Genomic DNA, 22,332 nt, shown 5'->3' on the forward strand with positions numbered 1-22,332 from the left:
CCGTCTGGGGAATGTGTCTAAGCCTCTTAGGGGTACGGCACCGGCGGGCACCGGGTGCGGGATCAGGGCGATGACGGGGCATTAGCCAGCACGTGCACCCGCCACGCATGCCAGCGTCCCATGGCGTGCCAGGGCACGCACCACCCCGTTCACGCCATGCCCCTCGCAGCGTGCCAGTGGGACATGTGCCACTCTCTGTAGCATGCTCGGTGGCACATGGATGGGCACCGGCTCTGTGCCAGAGCTGACTGGTGCCCACCACGCTGGGAGGATGGCGTGGGCCAGGGTTCTTGCCCGTAGAGCTGCCCTTTGCCCTGTTGCACCAGCTCCAAGCAAACAGCCCTCGCAAGAAATATTCCCAGCGGGTGGAAAAATAAACAGCACGGGGGTCACCGGCTGCTCCCCACACCGGGGGACGGGGGGATGGGGTGGGGGGACAGGGCACAGCCACCACCCCGGGGCCATGCTCCAGCCGGGCGGCTGGGTGCTGCTCCCGCTCCACCACCCTCATGCCCTGGCTCCTGGGCCTGGCCACGGGGCCACCAGCCCTGGGGACCGTGAAAGGAGATGTCCCCTTGCGCTGCCCCTGGGGAGGCGATTTGTCACCCTCACCCAGCACGGCAGAGCCGTGGTACCCCGGGCACGGTGAGCAGGGACCGATCCTGTGGTGACCCCTCAGTGCCAGCAGCGGGGATGCTGCGGGTGCGTGACCGTGGCGGGTGGGAGTTGGGGGTCCCACGCGTGGGCACCCCCCGACGCCTGGGGCCACGCTCTGACTCTGCTTCTCGCTTTTCTCGTTGCAGAAGGAGCTGAGCCTGCCGCGCCGAGGAAGAGCGTAAGTCCCCGAGCGGGGCCACCGGGGCGTGGGACGGGGCGTCACCGGGAGGGACGCGCTCGGGGACGTGGCACCAGCACCGCGGCGGGCAGCGGGGACAGGCGGCGGGTGGCGCCGGTGCTTGTTGTGCCCAAATCCGGGGTGGCATCGCCATGTTCTCTGATACTGGAGGGATCTGATGTGCGTGGGCTGTGGTGTAATGGGATGTGCTGGGGTGTACTGGGAGGTACTGGGATGTGCTGTGCTCTACTGCAAGTGTGTTAGGGTGTATTGGTGTGTTCTAAGTGGTATTGGGGTGTACTGGGATGTGCTGGGGTGTGCTGTGCTCTGCTGCAGGTGTGCTGGGGTGTTCTAAGCCATACTGGGGTGTATTGGCTGTACTGGGGTGTGGTAGGAGGCCGTTGCAAAGCCGTGCTGCGGTTGTGTGTTGCGGTGTGCTGGGCTGTACTGGGGCTGTGCCAGGGCGGTTTGGGGTGTTGCGGAGGTAACGCGGGGGGGTCTTGGCGCTGGGCTGCGGTTGTCAAGGTGTCACGGGGCTGTGCTGGGGGCCGTAGGGGCTGTGCTGGGGGGGCACTGGGGCTGTACTGGGGCTACACTGGAGCTGTGCTGGGATCGTGGTGTCTCAGCACCGCCAGCGCCCTGGCACATCCCGGGAGCGGCACGGATGGGGCTGCCGCTGGAGCGGGCCGGGCAGGGTCGGGGGCCTGGGGGCTGCCGAGCCGAGCCGAGCCGTGCCGTGCCGTGCCGCAGAGGCGGGCCCGGGCCCGGCGGGCCGAGCACGGAGCCCCGGCGGGGCCGCCGCTGCCGCCCGCCCGCGGGAGCCGCCCAGCGCGGGGGCAGCCGGTGCGGCGGCGGCGCGGGGAGCGCGGTGCGGAGCGGGGCGGCATGAAGTCGCGGCGGGACAGGCTGAAGATCCCCTCGCTGACCTTGGAGTGAGTCGGGGCCGGGGTCGGGGCGCGCCGGTACCGGCGCCGGGGGCGGGCGGCGGCGCCCCGGGGCATCCCCGCACCGCTGCATCCCCACCCCACTGCATCCCGGTCCCGGTCCTTCCCCATCCCGGTCCATCCCTGTCCCCGGGCCGCAGGTCCTAGCCCTTCCTCCCTCATCCACAGCCCCGGATCCCCCCCCGGTGAACCCCACCACCGGCAGCATCAAACCACTCGGTGGCTTCCCCGCAGTGTCCCCGCTGTCCCCGGTGCTCCCCCTCCAGCTCTGCCCCTCTCTCCACCCTGCCTGGCCCCGCCCCAGCCCCGGTCCCTCAGCTCCAGCCCTTGGCCCCCTCCAGCCTTTGCCCCCTCCGGACCCCTCAGCCCAGCCGGGGTGCCGTGCCACCGGGGTGCCGTGCCACCGGGGTGCCGTGCCACCGGGGTGCCCACCGGCACCCACTGACGCCACACCGGCACGTCTTGCCTTGCAGCTTGTCTCCGAGCAGCCAGAGCCCGACGCTGCTGAGCCCCTGCAGCCCCCTCCTCACTCTGCACCCCTGGAGGTAAGACCCCCCCAAACCATCCCCGGGCACTGCGGCCACCAGCTCCGGGGAAGGATGGGGCAGAGGTGGAGAAGGGGGCAGCAAGGTGGGTCCCCCCCCCCAGGGATTCCCCAGCGTGCCCCAAAAGCAGCGCTGCCTTCTGCGGGGACACGTCCAGTGTCTGTCCCCCACCCTGTGCACCCCAACAGCGGCCTGGCCGTGCCGGTGGGCTCCGCCTCTGCTACCAGCTGGCCTGTTTTGGGGACCCCTCCCCCAGGAAACCTCCCTCGCCGCCTTTTCTGCTCCGCCGTGAGGGAAGGGGAGGAGGGGGCTGCTCTGGGCGATGGGTGCCCCCCACCCAAAATGCCACGAGCCCCTTGTGGCGCCCCCCTGGGTGCTGCCATCGCGGAGGCGGGTGGCTGGACCGTGCGGTACGTGCCGGCTGCGCTCTGCCCTGGGGACAAGGTGCAGCGGGTGTGCTGGCACCCAGCTGTCCCGCCCCAGCCCTGTGCCCCATGGCACCCGCAGGGCAGAGCCTGTGGCACCCATGGGTGACACCAGGCACCTCTGGCTGTCTGCCGGCGAGAGTGGCTGGCACTGGGCGAGAGGGAACTGGTGGGGTGCTCTGCCACTGCTCAGCAACCCGCAGAGCCCTTTGTTGCGGGCGGACGGGCAGGATTTGGGGTGCTGCCTGCCCACGGGGTCCCTGCCTGGCCACCCCTCGCCCGCGGTGACCGCGGCACATGGGAGAACAAGCGCGGCCACGCGGTTGCTGAGCCGAGGCCTCGGGGAAGGCGGTTTTGGGATGCTCGTCGTGGGGATGGGATGGGGATGTTTAATCTCCTTGATTAAACGCGAAAGCTGGTGTGGGAGGGAGGTTGTGGGGTGCGGGACGCTTGCCGGGGTGCTGCGGGGTAACCACCCGCTGAGCACGGCATCCCGTGGGCAGCGGGGTGCCCTTAGGGGAGCGCTCCCCCTCCAAGGGAGACCCAGGCCTTGGGGCTGCCCCCGCTGACTTGGGGGGAGGGGGTTGTGCCCCTCAAATGCCCGAGTGGTGGGTGCTGCATCTCCGTGGTAACCCTGACCGCATTTTGGGGTGATGTCCCACCTCCATGGTAACCCCAAGCCTCCATTTTGGGGTGATGTCCCACCTCTATAGTAACCCTGACCTCATTTTGGGATGTTGCCCTGTCTCTATGGCAACCCCGAAGCCCTTTTGGGGTGCTGCCCCGTCTTTATTGTAACCCCAAGCCCCAGTTTTGGGGCGATGCCACATCTCTGTAGTCACCCCGGCCCCATTTTGGGGCGCTGCCCCTTCTCCATGGTAACCCCGACCCCATTTTGGGGTGCTGCCTCGTTCCTATGGTAACCCCGTCCCCCCCCCTCCCTTTTGGGGGTGCTACCCCCCGTCTCCACGGTAACCCTGGCCCCGTTTCGGGGCGCTGCCCCGTCTCCATGCCAACCCCGGCGCCGTCGGGCGGGAAGGGGCGGGCGGCGGCGGGAGGCGGCGGCGGCGGGAGCCCAGCCCCGGCCCCGGGCCCAGCCCCGCGCACCCCCGGAGGCACCGGTGGATGCGGCCGGGCCCCGCTGGGGCCGAGCCCCCCCCCCCCCGCCATGTCGGACCCGAGCTGCTGGGGAGCCGCCCCGCCCGTTTACCGGGGCCAGCGGGCCGCCGGCGCCCTGCTCCAGCGCTCCAAGAGGTACCGGGGCGGCGGGGGCACCCCGGTGGGCGTGGGGTGGGGGGGACCGTGCACCGGGGTGCGTGGGTTGGGGGGGGGGGGGGCACCCCGGTGGGCATGGGATGGGGAGCTGGGCACCGGAGGGGCACCCCGGGATGCGGGGTGGGGGGGGGGCTTTGCACCGGAGTGGGGGCACCGGGGTGCGTGGTTTGGGGGGGCTGTGCAGCGGGGGTATATCTTTTTTTGGGGTGGGCTGTGCACTGAGGGTGCATCCTCAGAGCCCCGAGGTTGCCAGGGTGGGGGGGGCTGTGCACCAGGATGGGGGGGGGGTGTTGGCTGGGAGCCCAGTGCCACGGGGGATCCGGAGCTCGGGGTCCCGGGGTGTTAGGGGACGCACGTATTGGGGTGCCAGACCCAGCGGGGGGTGGGGGGGGGGGCTCTGCAGCAGGGTGCGTGTCGGAGGCGGGGGGGTCTTGCTTGCACAAGGTGGGGGAAGTACCCCTGTGAGCCCCTGCGCCGAGGTGGGCACCGCACTGATGGGACGTGTCCCATGCGGTGACATGTCCTGAGCCAGGGTGAGGGTCCCCAGGGTGCTTGGGGGGGTGGGAAGGGGCCAGTCCCTCGCACCCACTGAGCCCCCCGGGTGCGGGCTCTGGAGCCTGGCACCTCTGGCCAGCACATCTGGGGTGCTGCAGCCGGCCCAGGCATAAAACCCTTCCAGGGCTTTATATAACGTAGGTGTTTAAGGCAGCGCGGAGGCGGGGGGGAGACATTCCCATCGCGAATATTACCGTGGGCTGGCACAAAGCGAGACGGTTGCTTGGCAAATGAACCCACCCAGCACCGATCCCATCCTGGGAAGGCGCCTGCTTCACCTGGGCTGTGGGAATTACCGCTGCTGATGGGTGAGGGGGACCCTTAATAAATAAGAAAAGGCCTTGGATGGGGTTTTCCAAGCCCAGGGGGGCCGTGGGAGAGATGTGTAATTGGAGAGATGATCTAGGCAGTCATCTGTGTCCAGCTGAGTGTGATGAGGCTGTAAATCCCATGAAGGGCAGAGGATTTGCTCTTCTGTCATCAGTATTCCTCGAATCCACGGCGAGCACTGGTCTGGCCTATTTTACAGTGGGCAGAGAGCGTACGATGTTATTTAGTGGGATTAAGAGGTCTGAGGGATCCTAATTTCCCGTGGGGGATGCTGAGATGGACAGTGTGGGGCAAGACGGCTGGTGGTTCAGTGGCTGATGGGGCTCTTCTCCTCCGTGGATGCTGCCCGTGGCTGTTCACACCTCGCGCACCGCAGAGGAACGTGCCAGCAGCCGTAACAGGTACCGGTTCCCACCCGCTAACGGGAAACTGCGGCCCGGGGACAGGCAGGGATGCGTCCCAGGGCGCGGGGCAGTTTCTTTAGGCTGTTTTCTTGCAGTGTGTAGATATAAATAAGTCTCGACATGACATGGTACTGTGCGGTTCCCTGGATTTGGGATTTTGCTCTTGGGAGGTGCCCGGTGCTCTGGGGTTAATAAGGGCATCCGCAGCGCCAGGCTTTCTGCTGGGGTCAGGGCAGCTCTGCGGAGCGATGCTGGGTGCCTGGGGGGGTGTGAAGATGGTGGGGGGCTGTGCATGGCCCGTGCTGGGCAGCGTGTTGCATTTCACCACCCAGACCCTGGTCCCCAGCCTCCATCCCCGGAGGCGACCGAGTTCGGCACCATCACAAGTCACAGAGAAAAAATGTCATGGAAAAACTTGGGATGCAGCTGCTTGGTTCAGCGGGTTTCGACGTTAAACTTATCCCACTGGAAACCGATTTTTCCAGGACGTGGATGATCCGTGGCACTTCCCCAAACCTCCAGGCATGTGAGTGCCGCGCGCCCGTTTTTGGAGGATATGGAGGAAAAAACATTGTCCGCAGCCACGCGGAGAAGGGAGCCGGGAGCGCCGGCGCGTGCTCCTCGTCACGCAGCCGGGAGCGGAGCCGCCCGCTTGTACTTTGAGCCTGCGCCCGCTCCCTTATCGGCCTGACCCTGCCCTCGCCGCCGCGCTGCTCCCACCACCCCGCGCCCGCTTTGCCCCAACCCGCTGCCTTTCTGCCAGCTGTTTGCCTGCCGGCGGTGCCCGGCACCGGGCTGGCATCTCACGGACGGTGCTCTACCGTCCTGGGAAGTTTTAGGGGTCAGATCCTGCGGGTGAGGAGCGGGGTGCTGCAGCCCCTCGGTAGCTGGGGCACCGTGGGCATTTCCCGGGGATGGTCCTGCCTAGGGCCAGGCGGTCAGCGTGACCCTCGGTATCGCGCGGTGCCGACTCCTTGTCACCCAGCGCCGCTCGCCTGGATCCTGGCAGAGCCATTTGCTGGTTGGAGACATCAGTGTTGTGCTGCGTGGGCAGATCCTGCCCCTCCTGCAGCCTCTGGGAAGCTGTTGGATTTTACTCTCCTGCCCGCGGACATCCCAGCTGGGCCAGGGCTGGGTGCTGGTGCAGGTGCCGACGGGCTGTGGGAGCTGCTGGTTCCTCCTCGCAGGCAGCCTTGGGGCGAGTGACAGGGTATTTTGCTCCAGGGTCACAGCGGCTGTCACACACTTTCCACATCCTTTGAAATAAATGCTGGATGGCGACGGCAGTGCCGAGGCCGCGGCAGCCTCGGAGATGCTGACAACGATTTTCCACTCCATTTTTGGTACCAAAAGTGCAATCGGGTGACGGTGGCAGAGAGGGCAGCAGCCCCAGCTCCTGCCTTCAGGGCTCGGCACCTCGCCCCTACCCCGAGGCTCGTTTCTAGCCAGAGGTTTTGTGCCACGAGGGATGGGAACCAGCTGCAGATGATGCATCAGGCGAAGGGGGGTTAAAGTGGCGCAAGATGGTTGCGGAGCCGAGGGTGGAGCGCGCGGAAACAGGAAACGTCGGCCTCCCTCTGTGTCACCGTTACTGGAACTTGCTTCGTTAAAGGTTTGTTTTCACTTCCAAAGTGAACCCGAGCGAGCAGGAGCGAGCCCCTCGTCCCCTGCGGTGTCCCCCCCCACAAGGCACAGCTGCACCCAGGTCCCCATGGCAGGATGACACCAAAGCTGCTCTCCGCAGCCCTCCCGGTTCATAAACCTCTGCCGGTGCCGCTCCGGTGACGGCTCGGCTCGCAGTGCCTCGGTTTCCCATCCGGCACACGGAGCCGGCGGCGGTGAGAGGCTGCGGTTTGCTCTTGCTCCGGGGGTGGGTGCTGGGCTGGGGCTTTGCAGCTGTGGGTGCTGCAATTGAGGTTTGAGCAAGAAAAGTGAACGGAGGGGCCAGGCAGGGGTGGGAAGGGGGGGATTGTTATGGGGGGGAAGGTTTCTGCCTTCCCCCCTGGCATCACAGCTCAGCTCGGTGCTGAGCAGGAGGCTCCGAGCCCTCCGATGCCGCTGCAGCTCCCGGTGAGCTCAGGGTGATCGGGGGGTGCGTGTCACAGGGGGGCACCCAGAGACCCCTCACCCTGGGTGCAGGGAGGGTGCAGCCGGCAGAGGAGGGTTTTGGGGTGCCCCAAGCACCTCCCCTGCTGCCGGCTTGGCCAAGACAGTCTTGAGCAGATGAGTTGGGGCTCCTGGTTTTAAGGGGGAAGTGCGAGGTGATGGGGTGCCAGGTGACACGTGCGGAGCTCCGACCACATATCACCGGCGCTGGCCGTGCGTCGGGGCCGTGTCCGAGCGTCCGGATGGACGCCGTGCTGCGAAACACCATCCTTTGCACCCTGGGGAGCACATCTGCCATTCACTTCTGGTTTTTGAGATCCGGGGAGAATCCCTTCTCCCCACATTCATCCTCTGGATTTTGCGGGTGTATCTGGCCACGGCGTGATGTTAAATGACGGCCTTTAATTAGTGGCGTCCGTGCGAGTTCCCGTTTCCAGCCTGGCGAGGAAATTCAGCGGCGCCTTTGCAGAATCTGCAGCCCAAGGAAGCGCAGATAGAGGAAGGGGAAGGTCGTCCTCGTGCTCGCACACCGGCGAGCACCGGCTTCTGCTTCGCGCCGTGGATCTCTCCAGTTCCCTCTCAGCAGAGTAAAAGAGAACTTAAATGAGCTGGTCGTGTTTTAAATGGGGTTGAAATGGGCTGCACACGGTGGGAGAGGGGCTGGTGGGCTTCCCAAGGCTGAGCCACGCTTGCCAGGCAGCCTTGGGCTCAGGGCTGGGCTCAGGGCTGGGAGGGAAAAGGGGATTCCTGTGAGGACTGAAATCCTGTGAGCTGGGAGGGTGGGAACGGAGCCGGCGATGCGGAGACCTGGCGCTCGCAGACGTGGCCTCTCGGTTGTTTCGAAGGAGCTCTGCAGGGTGCTGGGGTGGGGGTGTCAGGGTGTTTGGGGTGTCAGGGTGTTTGGGGTGTCGAGGTGCCGGTGCCATCAGCGTGGACCCGCACCCCGTGCTGCTTCTCACCCCGGTGCCGGCCCACGTGGCTTCATCCTGCTGCTGCTGGAGCGCAGCTGAGCTGGACCTTTGCCCAGGCACCGCGGATGCCCAGCGACCCTGCAGAGTCCCAGGGGGTCGGGGACGCGCTGTCCTCCCCGCTGTGACACGGGAACCACCAAGCAAAGGGAGGTTTATAGGAACTGGGGGGCATTTTCCACGCAACGGTGCAGGTCGGGTTGTGGCCGCTTGGCATTTCTGTCGCTTCCTCCTTTTACATCCCTTTTTCTATTCCTGCCCGAGGGGCCGCCAGCCCCTGCCCTTCCCAGCCAGCCAAAACCAGAAGTGGGTCCTCCACGAGACAATTCGTCGTTAAAAATAACCCAGTCGGCCCATCTCCAGCAGCGCTGAGCCGGGGACGGATCATCCCTGCGGCAGGAGATCCGTAATCAATGGGGCGACGGCAGCCGCGGCCCCTGGCACGGGGCATCGCGTGCAAGCGGACCCGTATGTGTCCGAGCCCGTCCAGCCCTGCCCGTCCTCAACTTCCCCAAATTAATTCCTTCTTTTTTCTTCCCTAGTTGCCGAAGCAGCAATAGGAAGAGCTTAGTGGTGGGCACCCCCTCGCCGACCCTCTCGCGGCCTCTCTCCCCTCTCTCCGTGCCGACAGGTAAGGGGTGTCCCAGGGGATGGCTTCAGCGTCTCCCAAAATTACCCGAATATTTTGGAGGGTGACCACAGAATCACAGAACGGTTTGGGTTTGAAGGGACCTTAAAGATCATCTAGCTCCAACCCTTCTGCTGCGGCAGCACTTTGTTAGCCGCAGCGGGCTGGCTCCTGGCTGCGGGGGCCTTTTCCAGAAGGGAATAGCTTGGGAAATGATTTACCCCCTTTTTCCCCTGAAGGAGCTGCCCGTGGGCATCACGCCAGGGTGGGTATCGGGGTGACTTTTGCCCCTTTCTCCCCGCAGCCGGGAGCAGCCCCTTGGACAGCCCACGCAACTTCTCCGCCAGCACCTCCATCAACTTCCCCTTCGCTCGCAGGTGAGCTCCTGCCCCCCCTCCCACACTGTTAATATTCACTAGTAATTATAATTCACCAGCTGGGAATGTTCTGTTGATCTCAAGTGATTTGTTTTGAATTTTTTTTTTGCTTTTTTTCCTCTCTGATTTTCCGGTGTTTGCTCTGCGTGTCCGGTGCCTCCCCCCACCCCAGCCATGCTCCTCGGACTGACAGGCGAGTACCGGGGACGGGCTGGGGCTGCGTGCGGGGGAGACTTGGGATTCCTTGGGTGCATCCCTGGGTGGGAGATTTTGCTCGGGAACTAGGGCTCCCTGCACCTCTGGGAGCAGAAATATCCCAGTTCCCATCACACCATCCCTGGCCACGAGCAGACCCGCTCCAGACAGATGCTCAGAGATGTTTGGGGACCGACGCTCAGCCGGGTCCCTGCGGACGCAGATCTCGCTGCATCCCCTCCCCAGCCCACGCTGCAAATGCCAAAATCCCCTTTAACTAATTAATTAATTGCACACATGGGGGCCGATGGCTGATTTTAACCCATTGATCGTCACATGGAAAAAAAGCTGGAGGCTTCCAGATGGTTTTCACGCTCGTAACAGAGTGAAAAGCTGGCTGAGCGTGCCGGCGGCGAGGGCACGCGGTGATGCCGGATCCGGCACCCTGCCAGCTCCTGCCCGTCCTCGGCCCCACACGGGAAACAGCGGCGGGAGGTGAAGGGCTTCGTCTTGACCTGGACGTTGCCCCGTCCCTTAGAAACGTCTCCAAGAGGAAGCATTCGCCGACGTACGAGCGGCCGCCTTCCTGTTTATAGCCGGGCTCTGCTCCGCGGCGCCTGTTGTCTCAGGACGGGCCTTTAGGAATCCCAATTTCTCACAGAGCAAAGTCCCACCCAGCTGAATTTGGCTCTAATTATAAGTCAGATTCTCACATTGTTTTTTTTTTTTTCTGCCTGAAACGGATTCACCGCCCGACCGAGCCCCAGTGTCCCTTCACAGCGACCGTGCTCACTGTCCCCATCCCCGTGGACGCTGGGGTTGCCAAACAGCCCCTCCTCCCCTGCAAAACCCCTCTGATTTCACCCAATTTCAGTCCATTCAGAAAAGAGCTTTCAGGGTTTTATTACTCAAACCAAACCCCCATCCCCTTCCCCATCCTTATCGCTCTGACGTTATTTATTTGCATTTAGATGTTGGTTTTTTTTTTCCCTGTATGTGATCGGCACGTTTGCACTCACAGGGCTGATGGCAGAAGGTGGTCACTGGCTTCGCTACCCTCCTCCGGCTATGGGACCAACACCCCCAGCTCCACTGTCTCGGTACCGGTCACTTTCTCGTGGCAGCAGGCGAGAAGGACCCAAAACCCCTTGATTTTTGGTGAAATGCCTCCCGAGCCCCGCGACGTTGGTTCCTGGGCAGCCCCTCTGTTCCTAGAGGACCATGTGCTTTAGCTGCATCCTGGGCGTTACAGCGTCCTGGGCGTTACAGCATCCCTGCATGTCACGGGTCAAGCGTGCATGGGGCATCCCAGCTGTGCAGAAGCTGCCCGGGATGCTGCGGGTGCCCGGGATGGGGTTTGGGGTGGAGCTGGGCAGCGCAGACCTCCCCAGGCTGGCCTTGCTGCCCGTATTTCACGTTGCACAGAGCTGCCCATCAGCGTTTCCAGCCTCCTGAGAGGCTCTGAGGAATATTTTCCTCGTGGCCTTGCTGGTTCCCACCCCGCTGCTGGGAAGCACGGATCCATCTCCTCATCCCTGCTGTCTCTCTCTTTCTCCAGTCGTCTTCGTCCTCCCAGGAGCGCCTGCACCAGCTGCCGTACCAGCCCACTCCCGACGAGCTGCATTTCCTTTCTAAGCATTTCCGCAGTACGGAGAGCGTCACGGACGAGGAGGGGCGGCACTCGCCCTGCCTGCGCCCGCGCTCCAGGAGCCTCAGGTACGGCACCTGCTGTGGGGAGCACCCACAGTGCCAGCACCTCCAGAGCATCCTCTGCCCTCTCAGGAGCTGTTTCTGGGATGTCCTGGTCCTGCTGAGCCTGTCCCAAGGGGTTGACCCCAACACACGTTTTCCCCTTGCAGGGGAGTGGAGAAGCCATGGCTTGAGGTTGTAGATGCTCCATCCCTGGAAATATTCCAGTTCAGGTTGAACAGGGCTCTGAGCAACCTCATCTAGTTGAAGATGTCTCTGGTCATTGCAGAAGGGTTGGACTCGATGGCCTTTAAAGGTCCTCTCCAACCCAAACCGTTCCATGACATGGAGTCCATGAGTGTCTGATTCTATGAGCCTCAGCTCTGTGATTTTGGGCATTAGGGGCTGGTTCTCAGCATCTTCTCGTCTGTTGGGATGTGATGTTGCTCTCCTGGCAGCAACCAACACCTGAGAGTGAGGTTTCCTGGGGCTGAAGCCGGAGAAAGTGGGATTTGTTCCAAAATAGTTGGTTTGCAGCTTCTTGCTCAATTGTCTCAAAGGTTTCGGTGGAGAGAAGGGGACCGCCGAGCAGAAGCCCAAGCGGTGTCTGTCCTTGCAGGGCACAGCTGAAAGGTTAAAAATCCCATTTCTGGGTTTGGTTGAGGAAACATCACCCGTGTTTGCTGGGGCTGAGCATCAGCCTGGCCTTTGCTTCTGCAAAAAACAAGGAGCGTGGGTGGACGGGCGTTCGCGGGCTGGAGAGAGGAGGATTTGGAGAGAGCATCAAGCCGGTGGCTGTGGCATCATGCGAGCTGACCCTACAGACCTGCCGAGCTCCGCGTTCCTGCTCCAAGACTGTGTCCCACACAAGGAGCTGGTCACGTTTCTGCTTGCCCAGCACCAGGAGCTTGTGCTTTTTATAGGGGATATTTTGGTTAAATTCTCTTTTCCTACTGGAAAGCTCCCGACTCGCTTTGCGCCGGAGGCAGAGCCGTAGCCCTGCGTGTTGCCAGATGAAATTTCATTAAAATCAGATTAATTATCTGGGGTTTTTTTTGCTGGTGAGCTGCAAAAAGGGGCAACAATGGCAAGAAATGGTGGGATCCAGAGGAAGGAAAGGAAGACCTCACTCTTCAAAGCCAAGGGACTGATGCATCAGCCTCTCAGCTCTGGATTTTTCAAGGGACTTGAGTTTGGAGACCTGGGTTGGTGGGAGGTTAATGTTCCCTGGACCAGGTCCCAGGGACCTCCAGATTCATGCATGGTGGGAGGGATGCCGCTGGAAGCGTTGGCCCAAGGCTGGTGGCTCCACTTGGATGAGCTTTAACCGCTTGGGATCGGGAGTTAGGAGGAAGGAACAAATTGCTCTCTAGGGGTAGTAGCTATTTGCATAGATGTAAATGACTTGGAGCCCATAATGCAACTGTCTTCCTCCCTCCACAGCCCTGGGCGGACGAGTGGAACGTTTGATAATGAGGTGGTGATGATGAACCATGTCTACAAGGAGCGGTTCCCCAAGGTAACTGCCGGGACTGGGGAGGACGAGCGTGTTGGTGCTTCCATGGCATCCTGACACCATCTTCTCCAGAACAACCTCTTCTCCATGCTGGAACATAAAATGCATGGGTAGATGTACTAGGTGGGTGTTGGAGGACACTGGAGATGTGGTCGTGAACTGGGGAGGCAGGGACCTGTGTGTCTACCTCATCACATGCAGGCAGAGGTCTGGAGGCTTTGTAGGAGCTTTTCCAGCATGCTGGAAGCTGGGTCCCAGGTGGGGCCATGATGGAGGTGGTAGCATGACATCCTGGCTGGCCAAACCCAACATGGTACGGAGGCATCACCATCCGTTCTGCCTTGCAGGCCACAGCCCAAATGGAAGAGCGTTTGCAGGACACCATCACAAACTTCTCTCCGAGCAGCACTCTGCCGCTGGCAGATGGGGTGCTGGGCTTCATCCACCACCAGATCATTGAGCTGGCCCGCGACTGCCTGGCAAAGTCCCAGGGAGCTCTCATCACCTCCCGCTACTTCATGGAACTGCAGGAGAAACTCGAGAAGATGCTCCGAGACGTGAGTACGGGGCAGTTCCCTGCCCGGTGTCATCTTCTGAGGCCACCGGTAGACACCTGGTTTCTGTCTCCTCTCTGGCAGGCTCAGGAACGTTCGGAGAGCGAGGAGGTGAAGTTCATCGACCAGCTGGTGAGGAAGCTGCTCATCATCATCTCCCGTCCCGCTCGCCTTCTGGAGTGTCTGGTAAGACATGGCAGCTCCTGGTGTGTCTTGTCTTTCATGGTCGGTGCCCGCCCGTGAAAGACAAGACATCTTCTCACCACCTTGCCTGGTCTACCATGGGAACCGCTGCTCCTCACCATCCTGTCCAGGCTGCAGCAAGTAGCTAAGACCATTCCTAGCAATAAAGCCATTTCTTGGAGATGAGAAGCTGGTTTTTCCTAGCGGAGTAGGGAGATGTGAAGTTCTTAACAAGCTTTCTCATCCATTTTGAGATGTTTTTTTAGCTGTTGGGCTGGATTTCTAAAGCGCTTGCCTTTGTGCTGTGGTTCCTGCAGCTGGAAGAAGGAGCTCATGGGGCTTTATTTCTTTCCATTGACAATGGGGGAATGATGGTAGAAATAGCAGCAGAGTTTTTAGCTTTCTCCTGCAAGCATCCAGAGCCTGTCCTCGATTACAGGTGTCACCTGCAAGGCTTAGAGGAAAGGCTTAACTCTGCAAAGTCTCGCTCCTCAACTGTGCTTGGTTTTCCCCGTCCAGGAATTTGATCCAGAGGAGTTTTACCACCTCCTGGAAGCTGCGGAAGGACACGCCAAAGTTGGCCAGGGAATAAAGACCGATATTCCCCGATACATCATCAGCCAACTGGGGCTCGTCAAGGACCCACTGGAGGGTAGGGAAGCGCTTGGGTTGATGGCTCCGAGGTCTGCAGTGGGATGGGGACTCCCAGTTCAGCCACTGGCGAGCGTGAACGAGCACTGGGAGATGGCAGGGGGACTGTCAGGGCTGAGCTGGTGTCATGGGGTGGATCACAGCAGGACCAGGACAATGTCCAAGTCTCCCAGCCAGCCCCACATCCCTCATTATTGCTCCCAACATGTTCAGCAAAGCGGATTAAGGTCAAGAACGCTTAATCCATAGGAAGCCACGGCCTTGCTGGGGGGGGACCATAATCCCTGAAGAACACAGGAATGACTCTGGAAAAAAGAGAATTATATAAATGTTTAACCTCGTGTGGAACCTCTTAACGCCATGACCTGAATTTCTCCATACGATAGCTCGGGCAAAGCTTGTGGTTGAATCTCCGCGGGATCTCCAACTTTGGAGGGAAAGTGGTTGGTGGGGGGTTATTTTGGTGGGGGTTGAGCATGAAGAACATGAAAACCATCCCTGTCTTCTGCAGAAATGGTCCAGCTGGATCACTTCGACAGCGGGAACACCATCACGCCGGAGAATGATGACACCTGTGAGGTGAGTGTGGTCCTACCTGCTTGTTCCACCTGCTGCCTCCAGCTTCGTCCTGCCTCGCCCCACACCAAAGCTCCTTGCAGCAGCTTGCCTGCTATCTTAGGCTGGGAGATGTTACTTCGGGTTGTCCCCAAGGGTGACCGCTGTATTCAGGTGTCATATCTCACAGTCCCTCAAGCGGCTTCTTGAGTGGACAGAGTTCAGAGTGGGCTCTTGCTCTGCAGAGCATCTCAGTCTTCTGGTTTGGGGTTTGTGGCTGGAGAGGGCTCAGGGAGGGATGTTCTCTGGCAGTGAGGAGCATTCGGAGGTGGTACGTGATGTGCTCAGTGAATTCCCGCCTGCACTCAGAGCACTGGCACGCCAGGAAATGTTAAAAACCTTCCATGTCTTCTCCAGAGCCAGCCTTCAGCTACCGCTCCTCGGAGGAAACCCTGCGAGGGGGACTTTGAGACCATCAAGCTGATTAGCAACGGGGCTTACGGGTGAGTTGTGAAGTTCCTAACACTTGTCTCCAACTGTAAAGGTCTCCAAAGTCCTCCCTGTCCAAGCCCCGTGGTGCTGCGTGGTCGGTCCTGGTGGTTGGAGGACATCTTTTGACGTCCAGCTGTTTCGCTCTCTCCCAGGGCCGTGTACCTGGTGAGGCACAGGGAGATGCGGCAGCGCTTCGCCTTGAAGAAAATCAACAAGCAGAACCTCATCCTGAGGAACCAGATCCAGCAGGTGTTCGTGGAGAGGGACATCCTCACCTTTGCCGAGAACCCCTTCGTGGTCAGCATGTTCTGCTCCTTCGAGACGAAGCGACACCTCTGCATGGTGATGGAGTACGTGGAAGGTGAGAACGGGATTCGGGGCTGGAGGGAGGGGGCAATATCAATGTCTGAGCACTGAGGACACCACCCGGACATCTCCTGCCCTGCTTTGCTCCAGGGAAGGGAGGGAAGCATGAGGAGATGCTTTGGTGATCCTCATTCTCACCTTGATCAAGGTGGTGGCTGTGCTCACCTAGGAGAGCGTTTGTGCCCCATGCCCAGGGATCAACGCTGCTCCAAGAAGGGACAGGAGGGTCTGGCTGGGAGCCTGCTTGGCAGGAGAGGCAGCACAGCCCAGCCCACTGACCTCCCTGCCTTCTCTGAGCCCCCCACGCTCAGGAGGACCCATGTCCCCACAGGGGGGGATTGTGCCACGTTGCTGAAGAACATGGGCCCGCTGCCCGTCGACATGGCGAAGATGTACTTCGCTGAAACTGTTCTCGCGCTGGAGTATCTCCACAACTACGGCATCGTCCACCGGGACCTCAAACCCGACAAGTGAGGACATGGGTCAGGTCTGAGCAAGGATGGGGTTGGGTTTGGATGGGGAAGGGAAAGGGACTGACCCAAGCCAAGAGGGTAAGGGAGAATGAGGTCATGGTTTTTGGTGCCTAAAGACCTGATTCTGTGCCGTTGCATCAGGACCAGAGGTCTTGGGGTCCAGCTGATCCTGCCCAGGTCTCCCCAGAAGCAAACAGCATCATTGGGGGGCATCTGTCTTCTCTTGCAGTTTGCTCATCACCTCCATGGGCCACATAAAGCTGACAGACTTCGGTCTGTCAAAGATCGGCTTGATGAACATGACCACGAACCTCTACGAAGGGCATATGGAGAAGGACACTCGGGAGTTCATAGACAAGCAGGTACAAGGTCCTGCTCTGCTTGGCCAGTCTGCTGTCACTGGGGACCAGGATAGCCTTGGGACATGTCACAAAGGTCATTGCAGAGGTGGCAGCCACTGCTTCCCACGCAGGTGTGTGGCACTCCGGAGTACATCGCCCCAGAAGTCATCCTCATACAGGGCTACGGGAAGCCCGTCGACTGGTGGGCCATGGGCATCATCCTCTACGAGTTCCTGGTGGGCTGCGTCCCCTTCTTCGGAGACACCCCTGAGGAGCTCTTCGGGCAGGTCATCAGTGGTGAGTGTTGGTGGCAACTTTGCTCCTCGGTTCACTCTTCCCAGCAGTTGTGGCTCATCCTTAACACGTGGAGAGCTTCATTCCTTCATTTCATACTCGGTTGAATGGTGAGGAGGCTCCTCAAGGTTGGATTTCTCAGTTTGGCAGGATGTTTTCATCTGCTGCGTCTCCTCGGGGACTTTCCTCTTGCCCAGAAGTGACTTCTCATGCCACCTCGCATCCTCACAGCCCCCGTCGTGTCCAAACTCTTCCAGCCACTGCAAACTCCTTTTCCTTTTTCCCTGCAGATGAAATTATGTGGCCGGAAGGGGACGAGGCTCTTCCTGCAGACGCCCAGGACCTGATCATGCGGTTGCTGAGACAGTGTCCCCTCGAGCGCTTGGGCACCGGTACGTGTGGCAGCCCCTGGGCAGCACTCGGGGGGTTACCTGGAACCCTAATTCATGTCAAGCCGCGTTCTGAAACCAAAGGATGTCCTGACCTGTTGAGGATGCTCGGAGGAGGTCCCCAGCTGAGGGGTGACCCCAGGAACGCTGCACAGGGCTACGGTCCATCCTGGTTTAAGCCATTTGCTTGGCATGGAGGAGAGGCCATTTGGGACGGGAGCAGGAGCATCCCGGGCCCTGCCCCGTCCCCCTGACGCGGGTTTCTCTGCCTGGCAGGAGGTGCGCACGAGGTGAAGCACCATTCCTTCTTTCTCCACCTCGACTGGAACGGGCTGCTGCGGCAGAAGGCTGAGTTCATCCCCCAGCTGGAGTCGGAGGACGACACCAGCTACTTCGACAGTGAGACCAAAGCCGTCCCCTCATCCCCTTCCCCTCTGCCCCTGCCGATCCGTTATCCCAGCTGCGGGTGGGACGCTTCCGCGGGAGATGAAGATCTCCTGGGTGAAGCCAGTCGCTTTACAACTGTAGTCACGGAACAGATGCAATCGGCTGCTCAGCCTCACCAAAACCCTTCCTTTCTCACCCCAAAACCTCCCTGGGGTTTTGGACGGGGCTGTCAGCCACAATACAGCTCCGCGGGGGTGCAGGTCCCGCCGGGGTGTCACAGGCAGGGTGATAGCCCTGGCTCTTGCTTTCAGCTCGCTCTGAGAGGTACCACCACTTGGATTCGGAGGATGAAGAAACCAACGACGAGGAATCATCCGTGGAGATCGCGCAGTTCTCCTCCTGCTCCCATCGCTTCAGCAAGGTGCTCCCACCCCTCCTCTGGCATCCTCAACGAGAGGCTTCGGCGCTGCGGCCAGCGCGGTCGTGCCAAGAGCACCTGGATTCCCGAATTTCTGCTCCTCGCTGATGGCTTGTCTCCTCCTCAGGTGTACAGCAGCTCCGAATTCCTGGCGGCTCACTCCAACCTCAGCCTCTCGTCCTCCGACCGGAGTCACAGCGAGGACAAAGAGGAGCGATGGGACAGGCACTCGGGAGACGAGGAGAGGAGCCGGCTGGTGGGCACAGAGCCCCGGTGCGTGGTGAGACGGGGGATGCAGCGTTGGTGGGGGTTTGTGCCAGTGACGAGGGTTTGTGCCACCATCAAGGGTTTGTGCCAACCTCAAGGGTTTGTGCCAACCTCAAGGGTTTGTGCCACCACCAAGGGTTTGTGCCAGCACCAAAGGTTTGTGCTGACCTCAAGGGTTTGTGCCAACATGGAGGGTTTGTGCTGGCACCAAGGGTTTGTGCCACTATCAAGTGTTTGAACCAGCACCAAGGATTTGTGCCAGTGCTGAGGGTTTGTGCTGGTACCAAGGGTTTGTGCTGGCACCAAAGGTTTGTGCTGACTTCAAGGGTTTGTGCCAACACTGAGGGTTTGTGCTGGCACCGAGGGTTTGTGCTGGCACCAAGGGTTTGTGCCAACATTGAGGGTTGGTACCAGCATCAAAGGTTTGTGCTGGCACCAAGGGTTTGTAGAGGTGTTGGTGGGACGTGTCCGCGGGTGTTGCAGCGGCTCAGTGCCACCCCACTCGCCCATCTTTGGTTGTCCTGAGCCCTCCTGCTCTCCCCGCGCAGGCTCCGCTCCTGGACGTCCTGCACCTCCACGCCGTACACCTCCCGGCATGAGCGAAGCCACAGCCCCGCCGCGCTGCCCAGCACCTACAGCCTGGACACCATGCCCAAGTTTGCCTTCTCCTCAGAGGATGAAAGGCCTTGCCTGACGTCCTCCAAGCCGGAGAGACCCAAGTTTGTGCTGGGAGACCCTGATGTGGGGACTGGCAGCACGGTGAAGCCGTCGGCACTATCCGGTGCGTAGGCTGTGGGGGCCAGTGCGGGATGCTCCAGGGCCAGCCACGGTCCCGCATGGCACAGGGTGGCTTCTTCATGTCCCCAAACTCTCCCTCCCTCCCTCTGCGCAGCCGATCTCGTCAGCCTGAACCGCATCCGCCTCCGGAGCAACAGCACCGGCACCAAAAACTCGACTCCGCGGGGCCTGGAGCCGGGCGGGAGCCGTTGGCTGAGCGGCCAGAAGGACGTGCCGGACAGGCAGAGAGCCTCACCAGGCAGCCGCGTCCCCAAATCTGCCTCTGTCTCAGCCCTGTCCCTCATCATCACGTCAGGTCCGTGTGCCATGCGGTTTATCCTGCCGGATGGCGGTTGCCATGTGGTTTTTCCCAGCTGAGCCGACTTCTCCCGCTTGCAGACGACTTCGGCAGCGGCGCCTTGATGAGCCCCATCTCCCCCCACTCCCTCTCGTCCAACCCCTCTTCCCGTGACTCCTCTCCAAGCCGAGATTCATCCCTCGCCATCGCCAGCCTGCGGCCCCCCATCATCATCCACAGCTCGGGCAAGAAGTACGGCTTCACCCTGCGAGCCATCCGCGTCTACATGGGGGACAGCGACGTCTACACCGTCCACCACATGGTCTGGGTATGTGGCCTGGCCTCCGTGTGAGGAGGCACCGGCGGGACCAGACACCGCGTTTCCCAACGGGAAAACCCCCGGGACGAAATTTAAACTTGCATCCAAATAAAATGTTGGTGTTTGGGTTGCAGAGCGTGGAAGAGGGGAGCCCCGCGCAGGAAGCGGGGCTGAGAGCGGGCGATCTCATCACACACGTGAACGGCGAGTCCGTGCTGGGTTTAGTTCACCGGGATGTCGTGGAGCTGCTGCTGAAGGTGGGTGACCAGTGCCACGCTGCTCACCCAGCTGTCCCCCAGCAACGGGGCATCGACCCAGCAGCTCCCCGGCATCGCCTCGGTGGGGGCCCCGTCGGATCCGGCGCGCTGCAGTGACTTGTTTTCCACCCCTCAGAGTGGGAACAAAGTGGCCCTGCGGACCACCGCCCTGGAGAACACCTCCATTAAAATCGGCCCCGCGCGGAAAAACAGTTCCAAGATGAGGATGGCACGGAGGAGCAAGAAGAGCAGGAAAAAGGACGGCCAGGACAGGTGGGTAGAACCAGGGTGGGATAAAATGGCATTATCCCAGCGTGTGCCATACTGGGCGGGGGGATGCTCCAGCTCTGCCACACTGGGGGATCCAGCGGGGTCTGGTTCTGCCGGCACCTGCTCGGCAGACTCAGGGCCACCAGCTTTGAGGAGAAGCCGAGGCTGTTCCTTTCCTCGCCACGTTTGTCCCTCCACCAGGAGAAAATGCCTTTTCAAGAAGATCTCCAAGCAGTCGTCGGTCCTGCATACCAGCCGCAGCTTCTCCTCCGGCCTCCATCACTCGCTGTCCTCCAGCGAGAGCCTCCCGGAGTCCCCCACGCACAGCCCGGGTCCCACGACGCCCTGCCGCAGCCCCGCTCCCGACCTGCCCCCAGGTACCCCAACGCGCGGCGGGGCTGGGGGGTGGATATCAGCTCCGGGCACGGCAGGGGGTGCGGTGTGTCCCTCCATCCCTCACGCTGACCTCTGTCTCTTTGTGCGGCAGATGCAGTGTCCCCGCAGAGCACCTCTCCCTCCTCCAGCACCCCAACGTCACCCGCCGGCCACGTGCGCCCCAGCTCCCTGCACGGGCTGGCACCCAAACTGGGTGGGCAACGCTACAAAGTGGGACGGCGCAAATCCACCAGCAGCATCCCCCCCTCGCCCCTCGCCTGCACCCCTTCCTCCGCTCAGCGCCCGCCTTCTCCCCAGCGCTCCCCATCCCCGCTCCCCGGGTACCCCAAAACCCCCCATTCCTTCCAGGGCAAGACCCTGTCCCCCCCCACCATCGTCCGGCAGAGCTCACGGCCCCGCAGCACCGACTGCCCCCGCTCCCCCCTCCTCAAACGGGTCCAGTCGGCCGAGAAGATCGTCACCATCCTGGCAGAGAAGAAAACCGGCGGCAGCCGCAAGCTGGGGTTGGAGATGCCCGCGGCGGATGGGGAGGCCGTCGGGGAGGGCGAAGCACCGGCGTACCCCGGGGAGCATGGTTATCACCCCGCCAGCTCCCGGCTCAGCGAGAGGCACGACCGGGACCAGGAGATGGTGGTCATGCGGCGCTTGAACCTCTCCGAGCGTCGGGACTCCTTCAAGAAGCAAGAAGCGGTTCAAGAAGTGAGTTTTGATGAGCCAGAGCCTGTGCCGGCGAGTGAAGATGGTGGCACGGCTGGCACGGAGCCAAAGGCAAAGCCCAGCCCAGTCCCGCAGATCGCGGTGCAGGGCTCCGAGAGCGACGAGCAGGAGCCGGCGGTGGCCGAGTGGGAATGCCGGGGCTCCTACCCCATCATCGGCAACGCCGAGCGGCCGTGCCAGGGCTCCTACCCCATCATGGGCAACGCCGAGCGGCCGTGCCAGGGCTCCTACCCCATCATGGGCAACGCCGACCGGCCGTGCCAGGGCTCCTACCCCATCATCGGCAACGCCGACCAGCCGTGCCAGGGCTCCTACCCCACCATCAGCAACACCAACCGTCCGTGCCAGGGCTCCTACCCCATCAGCAGCGCCGAGCAGCCTCACGGCAGCATCTCCTCGCTGCGGCGGGATGGATGTGAGCATCAGGACCGCGGCTCCCGGCAGCACCGGAACTGTGGGGAGAGAGAAACCAGCCACCGGCAACCACCGCGGGTGCTGCCGGTGCTGCCGGCACGGGGCCAGGAGCCGGTGGGTGCTCAGCTCCCAGCACCCCAGGGCAGCGCACGGAGCGGGGCTGAGCACGCCTGAGCCCTACACCGGCACCCAGGGATGGTTCAGGTCCCCGCCACGGTATCCCACCGCCTTCCCGGTAACCCATCCCGCACGGCGTATCCATGAGCTCGACATCCCCGGAGCCATTCGGGATGCCGGTGCCGGCCGGGCTGGCCGCGCCCCGGCGCTTCGCCTCCCCCCAAGGCTTTTTGTACTCCCCGAAAGATGCTCATATTTTTGTAGAGACGCGGGAGCTTTTCCGGCGGCGGCGTTTCCCCGGCAGGGCCCCAACCTTTGTGTACAGAAAGGACTCGATGCAAATATTCCTTAATTAATTTATTACTTTTTATAAGCTAAACGGGCAGCGCAGGACCATCGCAGGGTCCGACGCAGCCCCGGGGGGGGGTCCCAGGCTTTTCCGTGCATCTCCCACGCTCCATCATCAGATGACACGACGTTTTCTAACCTTGCAAAGACCCACTCGCTTCTCCCCACTTTTTAACTTCAATTTTAGCTGGAAACACCCCAAAACTCCTAAGAAACCCCCGTCGTGAGGTAATTGTAATATTTAAAATTTAAAAAAA

The 22,332-nt window shown here is 61.6% G+C and overlaps 1 protein-coding gene across 3 annotated transcripts; it reads left to right on the top strand.

Moving 5' to 3' along the window:
• The first annotated feature begins 1,689 nt into the window (after positions 1-1,689).
• On the top strand, positions 1,690-22,322 carry MAST3 (microtubule associated serine/threonine kinase 3). 3 transcript variants are annotated; one of them, XM_068420529.1, is made up of 28 exons: positions 1,690-1,767; positions 2,253-2,324; positions 8,930-9,018; positions 9,320-9,392; positions 9,565-9,585; positions 10,609-10,687; positions 11,146-11,303; positions 12,720-12,795; positions 13,140-13,349; positions 13,431-13,532; positions 14,049-14,181; positions 14,692-14,759; positions 15,153-15,238; positions 15,380-15,588; positions 15,925-16,063; positions 16,296-16,428; positions 16,539-16,704; positions 16,992-17,093; positions 17,367-17,489; positions 17,789-17,898; positions 18,023-18,168; positions 18,711-18,943; positions 19,055-19,255; positions 19,339-19,565; positions 19,691-19,813; positions 19,950-20,086; positions 20,285-20,460; positions 20,571-22,322. In XM_068420529.1, the coding sequence occupies exons 1-28, from the start codon at positions 1,721-1,723 to the stop codon at positions 21,782-21,784; spliced, it is 4,653 nt and encodes a 1,550-aa protein (XP_068276630.1). In that variant the 5' UTR covers positions 1,690-1,720; the 3' UTR covers positions 21,785-22,322. The 3 variants fall into 3 exon arrangements, with proteins under 3 accessions (XP_068276630.1, XP_068276626.1, XP_068276627.1); XM_068420525.1 differs by lacking the exons at positions 1,690-1,767; positions 2,253-2,324 and adding an exon at positions 3,918-4,003; XM_068420526.1 differs by lacking the exons at positions 1,690-1,767; positions 2,253-2,324 and adding an exon at positions 3,918-4,003 and having other exon boundaries at positions 20,828-21,276.
• Positions 22,323-22,332: the final 10 nt, after the last annotated feature.

The sequence above is a fragment of the Nyctibius grandis genome, chromosome 31 (assembly GCF_013368605.1).
Source record: "Nyctibius grandis isolate bNycGra1 chromosome 31, bNycGra1.pri, whole genome shotgun sequence".
Classification (NCBI taxonomy): Eukaryota; Metazoa; Chordata; class Aves; order Nyctibiiformes; family Nyctibiidae; genus Nyctibius; species Nyctibius grandis.

What these genes read in the sequence shown, in the direction of transcription:
- MAST3 (XM_068420529.1), top strand. Translation starts at nt 1,721, where the DNA reads ATGAAGTCGCGGCGGGACAGGCTGAAGATCCCCTCGCTGACCTTGGA. An exon ending in CGTCAAGGACCCACTGGAGG is followed by an intron (nt 14,182 to 14,691) that starts GTAGGGAAGCGC and finishes TGTCTTCTGCAG; the next exon opens with AAATGGTCCAGCTGGATCAC. An exon ending in CGACACCAGCTACTTCGACA is followed by an intron (nt 17,490 to 17,788) that starts GTGAGACCAAAG and finishes TCTTGCTTTCAG; the next exon opens with CTCGCTCTGAGAGGTACCAC.